The sequence below is a fragment of the Rhinatrema bivittatum genome, chromosome 6, assembly GCF_901001135.1.
Source record: "Rhinatrema bivittatum chromosome 6, aRhiBiv1.1, whole genome shotgun sequence".
Lineage (NCBI taxonomy): Eukaryota > Metazoa > Chordata > Amphibia > Gymnophiona > Rhinatrematidae > Rhinatrema > Rhinatrema bivittatum.
The window spans coordinates 264,762,502-264,780,655 of NC_042620.1; the positions used below are offsets into that span (position 1 = coordinate 264,762,502).

Genomic DNA, 18,154 nt, shown 5'->3' on the forward strand with positions numbered 1-18,154 from the left:
AGCTCTAGAGGCCTCAGCGCTCGCTTAGACTCCACGGTTCCAGCGGGCACACTGACCCTACCCACGCCGGGGTCTACTGTCTCTGCGCTACCCATACGCTCTGTCATATGGTTTCCAGCTCCTCCCTGCTACTCCAGGGACCCACAACTCTGTCGGGGTTCCTCAACCAGTGCAATATTCACTTCTGCCTTCAGGCTGAGTTATTTCTGGATGATGCCACCAAGACAACGTACATACTTTCCTTGTTGGATGGTAAAGCTCGCGCTTGGGCCTCTCCATTGTGGGAGCATTTCGATCCCATTCTTCAGGACCTTTCTCAGTTCCTGGAATGTTCAAGACCATGTTTGAGGACCTGGGTCACCTAGCCGCTTCCAGCTCTGAATTCCTCCATATCCGTCAGGGCAGCCGTTCCCTGTCTGACTACACTATCGAGTTCTGAACCCCAGCCACAAAACTCCACTGGGGTCCATTTTCCTGGGCGGGTTGTCATCCAGAATTAAAGACTAACTTGCAGTTCGAGAACTCCCGGTCTCTTTAGACTCTCTTATAGAGATGGCCGGGAGGAGTGACCAGCGCATTCAGGAATGGTCTCTAGAACTACAACACTCTAGGGGGCACCGGCTCCAATCACCCTTGACATCTCTCCCCCTCTCCAGGGATGGCTCCTGCTTCTGGAACCCTGACAGAGGAGCCTATGCAATTGGGCCATGGCCGGCTGACTCCGGAAGAATGCCTTCGGTGCCGCCAGTCTGGACTTTTGTCTATATTATGGCGAGGCCGGTCACGTAATTGCCTGATACCCAATCAAACCGTTAAACATCTGGGCCTAGGACTCATTGGGGGACTGTTCCTAGGCCTCATTTCTCCAGTTTCCCCATTGACGCTCCCAGTCACGCTTTATGTGGGCACCCAGGAATTCAACACGCTGGCCCTAATAGATTCCAGGGCAAGTGGAAATTTCCTCATGTCGGCCCTAGTGGAACATCTCCAGATTCCCATGGAGGTCTGCCCAGTTCCTCAGATTCTCTTCTCCATCCACAAGGATCCCCTGCCGGGAAAAGTTATGCAAATCACTGCTCCCTTGAAATTTCATACCTATTCTTTCCATGTGGAACACCTGGTATTCCATGTTCTTGACAAGTCTATCCACCTAATGGTTCTTGGAGTACCCTGGCTCGCAACTTTCCCCGCAGTTTGATTGGACTTTGCTTCAATTGTCCCACTGGGGTCCTGATTGTCAAACTACCTTTCTGGAGAAGATAGCAACTTGGCCTTGTCTCACCACCACCAAAGTACCACTGAGTCTCCCTTGGCAGTATGCGCAATCCGCTGATGTGTTCTCCAAGCAGAAAGCTGACATCTTACCTCCTCACTGCAAGTTTGATTGAGCCATCGAGCTGCTGCCCGGTACCAAACCTCCTCAGGGTTGAGTTTACCCCTTCTCTCTACCTGAGACAAAGGCCATGTCTGAGTATATAAAGGAAAACTTTGATAAAGGATTTATCCACCCCTCTAAGTCTGCTGCAGGAGCTGGGTTTTTCTTTGTGGCGAAGAAGGATGGGGGTCTCCACCCATGCATTGATTATCGGGGCCTGAACGCCATTACCTGGAAAGATTGTTACCCTTTGCCCCTGATCTCAGAGTTATTCAATTGCCTGCAAGGGGCCAAGATCTTTTCCAAATTGGACCTCTGGGGTGAGGGGGGGGGGTATAATTTAATCCAAATTTGACAACGAGATGAATGGAAGACAGCTTTCAATACCAGGGATGGTGTTATGAATATTTAGTCATGCTGTTTGGATTGTGCAATGTGCCAGCTGTCTTCCAAAATATGATGAATGAGATTTTCAGAGATCTCCTCTATGAATGTGTAGTCATATACCTAGATGACATCTTAGTTTTCTCAAAGGACCTGAATACCCATCGCCAAGATGTCTCTCGAGTTCTCCAACGTCTTCGGGATAACCTGTTTTATGCTAAACTCGAGAAATGTCTATTAGAGAGAGAAAGCCTCCTGTTCTTTGGATATATAGTCTCCAAATGAGGATTTCACATGGACCCCCAAAAGGCTCAAGTGGACACAAGATTGGCCACAGCCTAGTGGTTTACGGGCCTTACAGAGGTTCCTTGGCTTTGCCAATTACTATTGCAGCTTCATTAACAAATACTCTAAGCTGGCAGCTCCCCTTGTGGTCTTGACTCGCAAGGGGGGCAACGCCAAACTGTGGCCGCCTGAGGCCGTGACGGCTTTCCAAGAATTAAAGGCGGCTTTCCTCCGGGAACCTTGTCTCTGGCATCCCGATCCTCAGCATCCTTTCATTGTGGAGGTAGATGCCTCTTCTGAAGGAGTAGGGGCCGTCTTGAGCCAGTACTCGTCCTCGGGAACCTTGCATCCTTGTTTCTTTTTCTCAAAGAAATTTTCATCAGACGAGCATAATTATGGAATTGGCGACAAGGAGTTACTAGTCATTAAGCTCGCGTTGGAAGAATGGTGCCAGTGGTTAGAAGGAGCTCAGCATCATATCACCATCTATACTGACCATAAAAACCTTGAGCACTTCCACCAGGCTCGGTGTCTGAATCCGCGACAGGCCCATTGGGCACTTTTCTTTACCCACTTCGATTTCAAACTCAGATACAGGCCTGCAGCCAAAAACATCTGAGTAGACGCTCTTTCTCGCTCCTTTATGACCGAGGATTCTTTGAAGCACCCCAGCACAACGTAGACCCTGCACAGGTTCTCCTTGCAGCCACCATGACCGTCCTTCCAGGGAAGACGGTCATTCCACATAAGTTCCGTAACAAAGTGTTAAGCTGGTCCTATGATTCATGCGTTGCAGGCCACCCTGGATGAGCCCGGACCCTTGTATTGCTTCAACAATTTTACTGGTGGCCCGACATGCAGAAGGATGTTCAAGCTTATGTGGACTATTGTCCCATCTGTGAGTAGCAAAAACCACTAGTGGGATGAACTTGGGGGCTGTTACAGCCGTTGCCAACCCCCAAGGAACCTTGGACTCACATCTCCACCGATTTTATCGTGGATTTACCCCTCCCAAATGGCAAAACAGTCATCTGGGTGGTAGCTGACCATTTCTCAAAGATGTCACATTTCACACCATTGCCTGGTCTTCCCTCAGCTCCTCAACTAGCATAACTCTTCGTCCAGCACGTGCTTCATCTCCATGGACTTCCCAAACACATTATCTCTGATTGTGGTGCTCAGTTTACTGCAATATACTGGAAATCGGTGTGTACAAAGTTCAATATCGCACTAGATTTCACTACTGCATACCATCTACAAGATAATGGGCAGTCCGAACAGACCAATTGGACCTTGAAACATTTCCTCCGGGCTTATGTCAACACCCAACAGGATGACTGGGGTGTTCCCTGGTCAGAATTCTCCCACAATTCTCATCCCTGCACTGCCACAGGTGCCTTTCCATTCCAAATAGTCTATGGCAAGCAATCACTTCCTCCTCTACAGTTTCCATTAATGGTCTCTTCACTGGCAGCTCAAATGACAGCGGAGGAGTTGAAAAAACCCTGGACCCATACGTAGCAGATGCTGCAGAAAGCGGGCCTAAAAGCCAAATAATTTGCTGACCTCCATTGCAGACCTGAACCTCAGTTCACACAGGGAGAGAAAGTATGATTCAGCAGCCGTCATATCCAGCTCAGAGTTTCATCTATGCGATTTGCTCCCTGATACGTGGGGCCATTTACTGTGCTCCGTCAACTGGAACTAGTAACATATCAACTCCACCTGCCCTTCTCTTTAAAGATCCATAACTCCTTCCACGTCTCTCTTCTGAAATCCCTGGTACTCTCCTGGCCCTCTCGGAGGACTCCAGAACCACAGAAAATAGCCTTGGAGAGTGATACCACATATCAGGTGCATGAAGTGCTGGACATAAGAAGACGTGTCCGAGGATGAGAATACCTCCTCTCTTGGGAGGGATATGACTCGAAGGAGAATACCTGGTAGCTGGCCTCCACTGTTTTGGATAAGAACCTGATCAAGCAGTTCCATGCCTCTCACCTCAGGAAGCCGAGACGTGGTTAGTGCAGTTAGTGTAGCTGGGTTCAAAAAAGGTTTGGCTAAGTTCTTGGAGGAGAAGTCCATTAACGGCTATTAATCAAGTTTACTTAGGGAATAGCCACTGCTATTAATTGCATCAGTAGAATGGGATCTTCTTGGTGTTTGGATAATTGCCAGGTTCTTGTGGCCTGGTTTGGCCTCTGTTGGAAACAGGATGCTGGGCTTGATGGACCCTTGGTCTGACCCAGCATGGCAATTTCTTATGTTCTTATGTACACTTGCTGGCTGCGGACCGGCCTCACTCACCCGATGCCGTATCAGGGTGGTTGGGCCAGCCCCAAGCCTCCTAATTGTGGCAGGGAACTGCTGCCGCTACCTCCGCTGACACCGCAAACCTGAGCTGCCAGCCACTGCTGCAGGATCTCTCCTCTTCATGGCTAGAAAGCTGCTGAAACTCCCACATCTCCTCGTAGCCTGAGCCACTGGCCCGACGCCGCTGACTTCCTCCACCCAGCACGTGCCTCTCTTCGTCATTTAAAGGGCCTGTGGTGGGAAATTGCCCGTGGCCCTTCCTGACGACATCACCATTAGGGGACTATATAAAGCTGGACCCTGCTTCCAGCCTTTGCCTAGGCAATAGGTCTCCTCGCTCGTGTGAAGTGGATTTCCGTCCTGAGTTCCTGAGCTCCTGAGTTCCTTTCTTCATTCCTCGGACTGATCTTGGCAATGATCCTTTCCTGGAAACTTGACCCCGAGCTACGCCACCTGCCACGACCCATACCTGGATTCTGACTTCGAGCTTCACTACCTATGTCTGACCTTGGCCTGCGCCATGGTGTCTTCTGTTCCTTCTGGACATCCATCTCTACAGAGGCCCCACGTAAGTCCAGCCGGCCCTGGTACCCGAAGGCTCAACCTAAGGGGAACATGGGCTGGTAGTGGTAAAGCTCCAGCGGGATCTCTGCCTTCCATCAGCCTCACCTATAGATGATGGGGACCTGTGGGGCTCTTGCCCACAGGTAGCACCAACTCCCCCTTGGTCCAAGGGTCCACTAGCATAACAAAAATGACTGATTTAGGATTCTGTGACCCTAGCAACTACTGGTGCTGCAGACCCCTCTTTGGAGGAAGGTCAGACATGGTTTGGGGCAAAGGCCCATGGTAGTGTCTCAGCTGCCTGGCCCTGGTGTTGCAGCCTCCACCATGCAGTGAAAGCTGTGGAGGCAGTGATGGGCTTCCCTGGCCCCATGCTGACTGCCGAGCCATAGGTTGCCGTTTTACCCCAGATCATCCAAAAAGCCACATCCAATCCTGATTCTGTCCCACTGCATGCATGGATTTGTATTTCTGACTTTCCAATTGACTTACCTTGTGAAACCAAAAGTCCAAATCCAAGCATTTAATGGGCAAAACTCGGACAAGATCAGCCTATTCAGTTGACCTGGGGGAGGTGGCAATTTTACCTCCAGAATTTTGTTGGCTTAGTCATAGACCTTAGTAGCCCAGTGCAGAAATCCAGGCCTAACTGAAAACCATGTCTCCACTGTTTTAAAAAAAAAGCTGTTTTTAAAATACTCAGGGCTTAATTTGTGGACAAAAAGGAAGTTGAGCTATGGAGCGGAGGTTGGGGAGAGGAGGCCTAGTGGGGGGTAGAGGGGCCGAGCTGGGTGTGACCAGTGTGAGGGGCAGGGGGGCCAGAGAAGGGGCTGAACTTCTTTGCTTCTAAACCCACGCACTCTCTGGCACACATATGTATGTGAACACACCCAGTACCTGCAGAAGCAGCGGGGCAGACAGGCATTCACCTCCTGTCCCTTCAACCTTTGCCATCCTCCCTCACGGCTTCCACGCTTGTGCCAGGAAATTGCACAAAAATCAAGGCCACATGGCTGCTTCCATCTCAGGGAAAGCAGCTCCAACACTCTCTGCTCTGCTCTCTGTAGGGGCTAGGAGGGCCAGAAAGGATCTGGGCCACCACCCTCTCTGCTCTGGAACTGATCGTCATCCTTGGAAAAAGGTGGCAGAATGCCATTCAGAAATGGAGCCTCCCGGTACCAGGCTCAGGAAGGGGCTGAAGTAGCACGAGTGTGAAACTTGTGAGCTGCAGTGCTTATGAAGGCCAGGGTTGAAGCACTGAGAATTGGGGCTACTGCAGTGCTCACCAGTTTCAAACTTGGGCTGATTCATCCCCTTTTGGTCTCTTTTCCTTGCTCTGCAGGGTCTGCTTCAGTATCACCCCTTCCCCCTCCTGTGCCCTGTAGAAGAGGGGGGAAGGGGGGAACAGGAGGGAAGGGGCTGGATTGGGGAGCAGAAGTGGCTGTTCCCTGCCCTGTCTGCTCCAGGCTATTTCCCCCTCTCCCCCTTTCCTGTGAGTTGCTTAGAGGGGAGGGCCTGGAGCAGAAGTCTGAAAAAAAGGTGGCAGAATGCCCTCACAAATTAAGCCCTGAAAATCCTGCTCAGATCAAACTCTCTGCAATCACAGGAATTCACTCCGGACATGCAAGGGAAACATCGGTATTTATGAGCACCACACCTTTATCAGCCAGGCCAGAGAAACCTTTTTTTTTTCTTACTCCACCTCGGCAGAGGTCCGTGGGGTTCTGCACCCCCAGCTCCCCTGTGAGAGCGGAGAAGTTCACGGCCCGTGATTTTATCATCGGCAATCTTTTTGAAAAGCCCTGCAGAGGCAGCTCTGAACTGTACCAGGGTTTGCACTCTCCTTGCCAGTAGTTTTGAAAGTGCCATTTTTGGGTGGGGGTAGCAACTTCTATTTTTGAACGTGGCCGGCTGGAAATGAATCACATCCTGCTTTATAAATCTGGCACTCTCTGACCAGGGTCTTGCACTTTCTGTGTACACAGATGGCGCTTGCTATGAAAATACGGAAGAGGAGATCAAAGCAGAGGCCACAGACAATGTTTCAACAGGTAAAGGAGGGAAAGGAGAGGCACATGGGCCTATGGGTGCACAGAGAATCCTGTACTTAGCCCTAGCATGCATGCTAAATAGGGCTCCCCATGATGTTAGCGGGTCTGTGCCACAAATAGTGCGTACCTACATTTAAATGAGAGGATGGGTGAAAATAGTGTAATATGCTCTTCTCCACCTGCTATTTCTCGCATGCCTACTGAAGTAACAAACTGAATACCTGCCTGGGACCAGGCGTTACGTGTTTTGCCTTTTCCCAAAGTGAAAGGACCAGTTAGCCCCGGAGGGGCTATTCATTGTTTTAGATTTTTATTTTTATTATATATTTTTGTAATTTTGAGCTTTTATAATTTTTGATAATCTTTATGTTCTTTTAAATTTAAATCTTTATTTACATTTGTTTTTTATTTAGTAATGTAAACCGTTTTGATTAAACACTGTTTGTAAAGACGGTATACAAACACTTTTAAATAAATAAATAAATAAATAAATAAATAAATAAATATTAAAGGACCTCAGTCCTTGGTGACCTGGATCCTCTCCCCCCAATGTCCACCTCACCCCTCCTCCGCTCCCCGGGAGGCCTTTTCCTTCCACACCTTAGCAGCCCTGACATCCCTTCTCTCAGCACCCAGGAATGCAGGCGGGGGGGGGGGGGGCTCCACATCACAGCAGGTCTTCCCCCTCCCCCCCACAGTGTGCAGGGGCAGGGGGAGGGTGGTTAAAGAAGCCTGTAGCTCAGCCAGTGCTGTTTTTGAAGTGATCAGGAACAGGGCTGGAAGGGGGTTTGCTCTCTCTCCCCCCTATCTCAGTTGTTACTGGGACTCCTCAGAAGGGACAGGAATTGGAAGATGAGGGGTGTGGGGTGAGGGAGACTTGGCAGGATGACAATGGGAAGGTGTTTGGGGGGGGGGGGGGAGCTGGAGTTTGATGTCAGCTGCATTCTTGTGTGCAGGGAGGCTGATGTTGGGGTTGCCAACCCTCATTGTTTCACAAGCTGTAAGTGTGGGGGTGGGCGCAGAATTGAGGGAACTGAGGGACTCGAGCTTGGTTCCAGGGGCGATGAAATCTCCCATGCTAACCAGCTCTTTCTCTTTTGGTCAGGTAGGATACATGATTCTGCAGCTGATTCAGTGCACACTAAGAGGGTAATTTTCAAAAGGATTTACATGTGCAAATGTAACTACTATCGTAGCAATTTTCAAAAGCCATTTACCAGAGTAAAGTGCACTTTCGCGGGTAAATCCTATGTAGCAATTTTCAAAAGCCCACTTACACAGGTAAAGTACATTTACATGTGTAAAACCCATTTTTAAGCATGTAAATGTTTCTGAAAATCAGGCCCTCAATTTTTAGGGTTAGCATGTACACTAATTACATGTTTGCACTATGGGGATTTTTTTTGCCCAGGTGAGCTAAAATTTAATGCACCATCCATTAAGAGTCATCTCAGCATGCATTTTAAAATTTTTAAGCTGTGCACACAAAACCAAAATTTTAGCGAGTTTTAGTGCATAGGTTCCTATAATGGAAGACAACGACAAACATGCAGAAAGCAGCAAAAGACTCACAAGTGTACGAGATAGATACAGAGCAAGAGAGAGATGGAGACAGAGAAAAAGACAGACAGGAAACAGAAGAGAAATGCTGAGAGACACTGCTTTCCATTTTACTTCTCCCCCGAGACACAAAGCACGAGAGATGCATTCATAAAAAAAAAAAAAAAAGCTGGATCTGTGCTCCTCACTTATATGAACTCTACTTACACTGATTTTTCAATATCTTATTGGCAGATGGAGCGTGTTATGAAAATACAAAAGAAGACATCATAATCACAGGGCAAGGCCAAATCACCACAAGTAAGTGCATTCACCCTGTAATCAATGCATGAGGAGCCACAGCACAGGGCGTGATCACTGCGGGCATCTGTACCAGATGCTGTCAACAATGCGGGGCGGAGTCACCCAAACCGAAGTCAGTGAGCTGTTCAGGAAGGCTGGATGAATATATTAAACACGTCAAAGACTGAACAGAGACTGCATGAGAAGCCAAATAGTAGAAATTTCATTAACGAGGAAAATAGGAAAAAGCTGGCAATGTAGAGGTAGCACGTTAATACCAACCAGCAGAGAATTTGAGGAGAGACTCCCCCCAAAAAAGGCAAAAACTACTAAGAAAAACTTTCAAATACACCAACAGCAAGTAGCCTGTGAGGGAGTCAGTTTGGCAAATCTCCTACATTTTTTTTGAAAGGGTTAATAAACATGTGGACAAAGGTTGGATTTTCAGAAGGTTTCTGACAAAGTCCCACACCAGAGGTTTTTGTGGATTGCAAACTGGTTAAAAGAAAGGAAACAGAGAGTAGGATTAAATGGTCAGTTTTCACAGTGGAAAAAGATAATCAGTGGAATGTCTCAGGGATCTGCACTTGGACCGGTGCCTAATATATTTATAAATTATCTAAAAAGGGATACAACAAGTGAGGTGATCAAATTAGCGGATGACACTAAATAATGCAGAATAGTTAAATCTCATGCGGATTATGATCTTACAAAACTGGAAGATTGGACTTCCAAATGGCAGATGAAATTTAACGTGGATAAAAATAAAGATAAAGATGGTGCCGGCCGTCCATTACTCCTACCATGTGACAAGGCCTGGCCAATGGCACGGATACCCTGTCACATGGTAAGGGCAAAGGGCCATCAGCGCCATTTTTATTAGTGGCAGCCGACGGCCCGAGAACGGGAGATCGCTCCCAGGACTTCCACTGGACTACCAGGTACTTGTAAAAAGTTTTGGGGGGGGTTTGGGAGGGTGGGGAAAGCTAAGGGAACAGTTTTAAAGGGTCGGGTGGGTTTTTTTGTTTCTCGGCTCCGGATAAACAAAGTATCCAGCATTAGAGATTGTGAATCGGAACCGGAATCGGAACCGATTCCGGTTCCGATTCACATCTCTAATGCTGGATACTTTGAAAGGAGCCATTATCAAACCAATAATTAAGAAAAAGAACCTTGACCCCCTAATTCTCAATAACTATAGACCAGTCTCAAACTTACCTCTATTAGCCAAACTAATAGAAAAAACAGTACAAAAACAATTGTCAAACCACATTGAAAGTAATAACATATTATACCCAACGCAACATGGGTTTCGCAAACACTACAGTACTGAAACTCTGCTATTAGCTTTAACAGATAATATCTTAAGAGGTTTTGATACAGGAACACACTACATTCTAGTTCTATTAGATCTCTCCGCAGCATTCGACACGGTAAATCACAAAATACTACTCAATAGACTGAAAGAAATAGGTCTCACTAATAAAACAATAAAATGGTTTGAGTCATACCTAAACAATAGATGTTTTCAAGTACAAATCTACAATACACTCTCAGACAAAGTCACACTGCTAACCGGTGTCCCACAGGGATCAGCCCTGTCGGCAACACTCTTTAACATTTATCTCCTCCCGGTATGTCACCTACTAGCGAGACTTGGAATCATACATTACCTATACACAGACGATATACAGCTACTGCTACCCATTGTGAACACCATTGAAGAAACAATGAAACTTGCCAATATGTATCTTGAAATAATCAAACAGCTCTTAAATCAGATGGAACTGGTAATAAACATCGACAAAACGGAATTCTTACACCTTGAACATAGAAACATATACCACATTCAACCAACACTCACAATTAAAAATAACTAAGCCGTTGAGCTAGTAATAAAAGTACGAAATCTAGGACTAATAATTGACCCTGAGCTAAACATGAAACAACACATCTCATTGAAAATAAAAGAAGGATATGCGAAACTAATGATCCTGAGAAGACTAAAACCTCTACTAACACTAAACAATTTCCACACAGTTCTGCAGGCAATGATATTCGCAAGCACAGATTACTGTAACTCCCTACTTTTAGGACTACCACAATCTACAATTCGGCCACTGCAAATATTACAAAACTCAGCTGCTAGAATTTTGACTGGCCAAAAAAAGAATGACCATATTACAGGAACGCTCACTGAATTACAATGGCTTCCAATTGAACAAAGAATTCAATATAAAGCTTTATGCATAATTCACAAACTAATCCACGATGAAAAAGCTGACTGGTTTAACACTGCACTGCGTGTACACGTCCCGCAAAGAAACCTGAGATCTGCTAATAAGGCTCTACTAACTGTCCCCTCTGTCAAAACAGCCCGCCTCACGCAAGTAAGGGAAAGAGCACTATCACTGGCTGACCCCGTGCTATGGAACACCATGCCACTCGAAATAAGGCTGCCGAGAAATTTGAAAATATTCAAAACCAATCTGAAAACCTGGCTCTTTAAACAAGCTTTTTATAAAGATAAAGAGAAGGAGAAAAACAATTGATTGATAAGGACGCACCAAACTAGAAGTTGTTACTTGTAACCTACACATGCATATTAATGTTAAATTCAAACCGCCTAATATGTTCCGAACAGATAAGCTTAACTTACACACATAGTCTATATTGTAATGAATTGTTACTGTACTATGATGGCACATGATTAATTTGTAATCTATACCACTCATATTTTCATTATCGTGCCTTGCTGTAAACCGTTGTGATGGTTATCTAACTTAATGACGGTATAGAAGAGTTTTTAAATAAAAATAAATAAATAAATCATCAGCTTAGTGTGCTGTGGCGATCAAAAAAGCAAACAGAATATTAGGAATTATTTGGAAGGGAATGGCAAATAAAATGATGGATGTCATAATGCCTCTGTATTGCTCCATGGTGTGGCCGCACCTTGAATACTATGTGCAATTCTGGTCACCGCATCTCAAAAAAGATATAGTTGCAATAGAGAATGTACAGAGAGGGCAACCAAAATGATAAAGGGAATGGAACAGCTCCCCTATGAGGAAAGGCTGAAGAGGTTAGGGCTGTTCAGTTTGAAGAAGAGACAACTGAGGGGGGATATGATAGAAGTCTACGAAATCATGAAAGGACTTGAACAGGTTAATGTAAATCGGTTATTTACTCTCTCAGGTAATAGAAGGACTAGGGGACACTACATGAAGTTAGCAAGGAGCTCATTTAAATCAAATCGAAGGAAATTCTTTTTCACTCAATGCATGGTTAAGCTCTGGAATTCATTGCCAGCGGATGTGGTTATGGCAGTTAGTGTAATTGGGTTTAAAAAAGATTTGGATAAATTCCTAGAGGAAAAATCCATAAACTGCTATTAATTAATAGGCAATAATATCTTGAGATTTATTTAATGTTTGGGTATTTGCCAGGTACTTGTAACCTGGATTGGCCACTGTTGGAAACTGGATTCGGGGCTTGATGGACTCTCGGTCCGACCCAGTATGGTATATCTTATATTCTTATGTTCTTATGTCCATAGTAAATAGTGATTTACAACAAAGAAGGAGATGTGCTTCTTATCATATTACACAGCTCCAGACAAAGTTTATAATCGAATTTTTCAAAAAATATTTATTCAAGTGTAATTTAAATTAGCTGTTCACAGATTTAAAACTCAAAGTTTGGTCCCCCAACATGGAGCCATGTTTTGCAAAAAAGCTGCATCAGGGAGGACTTTACATCTGTTGAACAAATAGAAATATTACTATTATGTAAAAGCTGGATGCAAATTTTCAAAAGCTAGCAAAAATAAAGGCATAACAATTCAAACACAGAAGAAGGGTGGACAGCAAGGCTGTACACAGCTAAGTGAGAATATCATACAAATAGCTTCAAATAGGTGCCCAAAGGGGACACATGACAAATGAGAGCCAGTCGGGAGGGGTGAGGGATCAGATATGTGTCTAAGGAATATACTGATAAACCCACAGAACTGGGAAAATGGGGCTAAAAAGGAAATGCATACATTAAAGGTAAAAGTAAAACATTAAGCAGTATATCGCTGAACCGGTTAGGAGACATTTAAACAGGAGGATTCGGACATCAAAGCAAAAATGATTCATTTTGTTTTGATTATTTTCACCTGTTAATTTGTATGGAGAAATTTTATTTACTCACATAATTTTGAAAATGCGGAAATCTGGGGCTTTTTGAAAATTGCACGTGCTCCTGCTGCCCATAAAGCATGAGCACTACCGGCTATGGTAACACACAGCCGCTCCTGCCTGCCCTGTACGCGTGTTGTGCCCCGGTGCTCGTACTTCACCGGCACCGCATGGAGGCATTCCCGGGACAGGGTAAAGGCAGGGAATGAAACAACGGGTCTGGTTTTTGCATTTTCAACACTGGGCACACTCCGTAGGATTTATCATTCTGCTACAAATATAGCGGAATGATGAGCCGCGGCCAGAAAAGGGGCGGGGGGCGGTGATAGCGTGTACCCAGCCACATCGCGGCAGTGCACTTTCACCCGCCACGGTTGCAGCCTCGGCGCACACTATCGTTCCCCATAGCACCCCTGCAAAAGGTGTAGTTATTTCCTGTGCTGCTGCCGGCGATAATGTGTTAAACATTATCGCTGGCAGTGCAACCGGGCCCAAAATCTTTAAAAAAAACAACCCTGCCCTCCCCTTTCCCTCATTTAAATGTTATCATCGCGATGCGGTCGTTGTCGCGCGCGTTAGGGCGTTATCACAGGCGATAAGGCGCTAAGGCACGCGATGGCGGCCCATCGCGTTTTGGAAAATGACCCTGCTTGCTTTTCAGAGAAAAAAATACCCACAGAAAAAGGAAGTGCAGATCTCCGCGGGTATCCCTCCCCCACGCATATTAGGGACTTTCCCTTTGAAACCTGGGGCCAAAGTCCGTGAGGAAAAAGTATCTGCAGACTTTGCAACAAGCCACGTAGCTTTGAAAATTGCCCCTGCAGGTAACGGTCGACGCCCAGCTCTTCCTTCCAGGCTCTTCTTCCCCATTACTGATGTTCATTCAATGCCTCCTCATCAAAACTCAGGACTTTCCTTCACATGCCAAGAGAGGGAGGGCTCCTTCAGGGCAGCAGACTTGGCGGGGGAGGGGGGGTGCGTGTGTGTGTGTGTGTGTGTGTGTGTGTTAGGCAAACCCCGAGACTGAAGATTATGCAACCTGAACTTCTGGCACCTTCTCTTGTCCTAGATTTTATGGATTTTAATCACAGCTGCAAGGAGGGCACAGAGGAGATGGACCGACACAGTGAGAAATCTACAGGTGAGAAAGAGAGTCAGCCAGCCAGCCACGGGTGAGAGAGGATGACCCAGTGAGCTATAAACATCCAGTACCATGGCTGATTGTGGCCACAGCCTACGTCATGGCTGTCTGTCAGCACCGTTGACATTGTGTGTGACTTTTCTGGGTGCAACGTGATGTGACCAACCCTGTTTTGACAGAATTCTTTCTCCCTTACACTGACATCTTTTCAAGTACACATTTAAAAAAAAAAAAAAAAGCCTTGCTATCCTCTTTCCTAGCTTTTTGCAGTTATATAATGAGGACATCGTATTAAATTCAGCACTTTAAATGTACAGTTGTTTGGAAGCTGCTGTCTATTTCCAACAAGCATGCTTTTAGCTGCCTGTTAAATAAACTCTTAGTGGGCAAAGGCATTTATATGGATAAAATGGCCTGACTGAAAATTAGGGATGTGAAGACCCAAAATGTTGTTAGTTTTTTCATTTCAGGATGTTTTTGTTTTTTTTAATTTGTGCTTCAGTTCAAACTAAACATTAGAAAAAAAGCAGTGTAATGGGGCTACTCCAGTCTACTCCCCACTGCCTCAGGTCCTGGGATCTCCTGGCTCCTCCCCCTTCCCATCCCTGCCAGTAAATCCGGGGCTGGACCTTATCTGGTTGGGCTGAGCCGAGCCAAGCTGGGGTCTCCTGGGGGCCTGTTCAACTCCCCCTAACTCCTGCAAATGAGCTGGGGCCCAGAGTGAGCCCCAGGCACTCCTGTCCCTTTACAAATGACGCCGGTGCCAATAATTAACGATAAACAAATTCTGAACCAGCCAGAGCCATTTGGAACAACCTGGAAATATCTGAACATTTTCCAGTAGTTTCAGGTAAGTCTATTTTCAGTTCATTCCATGCAGAACAAACCAAAAATTGAGGGGCCGATTTTAAATGTTATGCGCGCAGGGTACATTTGTACACGCTACCTGGTGCGCACAAATGTACACACGATTTTGTAACATGCGCGTGCTGCCGCGCGCATGTTATAAAATCCGGGGTCGGTGCGCGCAAGGGGGTGCACACTTGTGCACCTTGCGCACGCCAAGCCCAAGGGGAGCCCCGATGGCTTTCCCCGTTCCATCCAAGGCCGCTCCGAAATCAGAGTGGCCTCGGAGGGAACTTTTTTTTCGATACCCACCCCCCAGCCCTAACTAAATCCCCCCTATCTTTTTTTCAGGAGTTACGCCTGCCTGAGGCAAGTTACGCCTGCCGGCCAGCTGCCAGTGCACTATGCCGGAGCACTCAGGACTGCCCAGGACCACAGCCATGCCCCTGTCCCCACCCCCAGACTGCAGCCACGCCCCTGGCCCCCGCCCTGGACCACCCATTTTGGAAAGCCCCGGGACATATACGTGTCCCGGGGCTTGCATGCGCCGTCGAGTCTATGCAAAATAGTCTCGGTGCGCACAGGGATAGGTTTTCGGGGGTTACGCGCGTAATCCTTTGAAAATTTAGCCCAGATTTTTTAATTTCCCCAAACCATTTGTTTTAACACAAATACACAACCCTAGTGAAAGATTGCCCTCCTTATATAGTGCAAGCAATTTTAGCCACAGGAAAAAAGAGGTGTTCCTATGGGCATGGGGGAGCAAAACAGCATGCATGCATCTGGTTTTCAAATGGGCGTACACTATTTTCACCTTCTCCATTGCCTGCAAAAAATAGCAGGTGCAAAAGCATGTGGACACCTCTTGCATTCCTATTTTGCACTTGCTAACTTTCACAAAGAAACAACACAGACGGTTGCAACTCTGCAGGCTATTTGAAAATTACCCCCTCTATACTTTTAATAACAATGAGGGTGACCAGAAACATTGTGGTTTATTGGGCTAACTTAAAATGTGTTCTACTATCTTAAAATATTTGCTACTGCCTTTCCAGAATTACACTCCCTTCATGGGGTCAGTGCCGAATGAGCAGTTTAATGTAAAGAATGAAGTTTGGGATCCTGCCAGGTACTTGTGGCCTGGATTGGCCACTGTGGGAAACAGGATGCTGGGCTTGGTGGACCCTCGGTCTGACCCAGTATGGCAAGTTCTTATGTTGCCTGAATAAACAAGTGAAATCACAGGTTGCATTGCACTGCGGGGTGTAAAGTAAAGAGTGGGGGGAGGACAGAAGAAGGGGTGATACGTTGGGCAGATTGGGGTGAGAGGACTCAGAGAGAGAGAGAGAGAGACAGCAGGTTTATATCTGGTAATGGGCGAGGAAATGTGTGTCCCTATTTACTAAAGGGCACTAAGAGGTTTTACCCTGCCCAGTAATGTGCCTGCATTGCCAGTGGCAGGAACGGCATCTGTGAACCCGTGCATGGTAAAGCATAAGCACTGCTAGGGTCACGGTAATGTAAAGCTGCCACTTCCCACCTCCCAGTATGAAGGGAGAGTCCTTTGCAGCCTAACAGCTCCCTATCCTTGATGAACCAAGTGGCACACATGCGGGGCAAAGAGGAGCCAGTGCCAGTCTGATTATCAAAGGGAGCAGGATGGAAGTGGACGGGGAGTACCACTGCTCCAAAAAGCCTTTGGACATCATTGGATGGGGCAGACTGGGATGGTGTCCTAGGGGGATATTGGGAGGGGGGGGGGGACCATCCAGAAGGGGGTATATTTGGGCTTCAAGCTCTTTTCCAAATCTCTTAGGTAGGAAGGGAATGTCACTTTTCCTGCAGCAGAGGTACAGCAAGAGGGGAAGGACTGGGTCACAAAGAGTCCGTTCGTCATGCTCAGCTGGGGGAAGAGAGGGTATCCAGACATCTGTAGGCTATTAGCTTGCCGATGCCACCTCAAAAATGTTAATTACACCTCATTAACTAACTCATTTGCATATCAATGAGTGGCATTGCATTCATTTGCATGTATCACCGCTCATTTAAATAATCCGTGTTGGGGACATTTTTTGCATGACTCCTATTGCAAGGGCTTGTGTTATTGATACATATGTTAGAGGCCAGTGCAGGCCCTGAACGCACATTAAGGCATTAACACAACAGAAAATAGGTCTCCAAACCTTTTATGCTTGTTTTCAAGTGTCTGATCCTTTTAATTTTGAATGTCTTATGTACGTGGATAGTTCTGATGTTCCATTTTAGTAACCTGCTCAGAAAGTCATTGATACAGTGATCAGGTCTAGAGTACGTTTTCCCTTGCTTCTCACTGTAATACCTCTGTAGGGTCAAAAATTAAAAACAAGAGTAAACCTATCCACGGATGTGATTGTGCTAGGAGAAAAACTGTGGGTCTAGCTGCCATTATGCTGACTCTTCTTTCTTGCCAGGCTCCCAGTCCTATGAAGACATGCATGGAGAGATCCATATTTCACCGATAACCCTCAAACCAAATTCTGACAAAAGCTTGGAGGATGGTGAGAAGAAAACTAACCAGTTGCTATTCTAAAATTAATCACTTAGGCCTGGATTCACCATTTCTATCGCAGAATGGTGAATCCAGTGAAAATGGGGGGCAGAGGGGGCGAAGTGGGGGCGTGGGCCTGCGAAAACTGGCAGCCATCGCACTACCGCGGTGTTATCGCTGCCGGCTTTCGCACCCAATAGCGCCACCGTGAAAGGTGGTGCTATTGGGCACGCTACTGGTGACAATAATGTGGCTTATCTTATCGCCACCAGTGAAGACATTGAGGAGTCCGTTCCGATGCCGCTCCGACTCCTCCCCTCGCCACCCCGACTCCGCCCCTAGCAAGCTATCACACGCAAAAAGGGACTTTTCGAGTGCGATAGCGGCTTATCGCACGCAATAAGCTTTACAAAATGACCCCCTACGCTTGCTGGAATCCTTTAGAACCATGAATAGTATGGAATGGGACAAAACAAACCTGGTTTTATAAAGTATCTTTCATTCAGGTGCAAGTCAAGCATGCATTCGAATTACAGCACTTTGGAAACGGGCATGCAACTTTATCTAGGATGCATGACTTGGCTGTGCATTTTGGTGAATGAGGTACAAACACTTTAGCAGGAGAGTGGAAATAAGTCAAAA

General features: G+C 46.4%; 1 protein-coding gene across 3 annotated transcripts in view; it reads left to right on the top strand.

Moving 5' to 3' along the window:
* The window catches only part of CD19 (CD19 molecule), a 110,526-nt gene that overhangs the window by 84,361 nt on the left and 8,011 nt on the right, over window positions 1–18,154 (top strand). For all 3 annotated transcript variants that reach the window (XM_029607109.1, XM_029607107.1, XM_029607108.1), the window contains 4 exons: window positions 6,907–6,972; window positions 8,767–8,832; window positions 14,068–14,139; window positions 17,436–17,522. In XM_029607109.1, coding sequence (XP_029462969.1) covers window positions 6,907–6,972; window positions 8,767–8,832; window positions 14,068–14,139; window positions 17,436–17,522 — 291 coding nt within the window. The remainder of the gene's footprint in view (window positions 1–6,906; window positions 6,973–8,766; window positions 8,833–14,067; window positions 14,140–17,435; window positions 17,523–18,154) is intronic.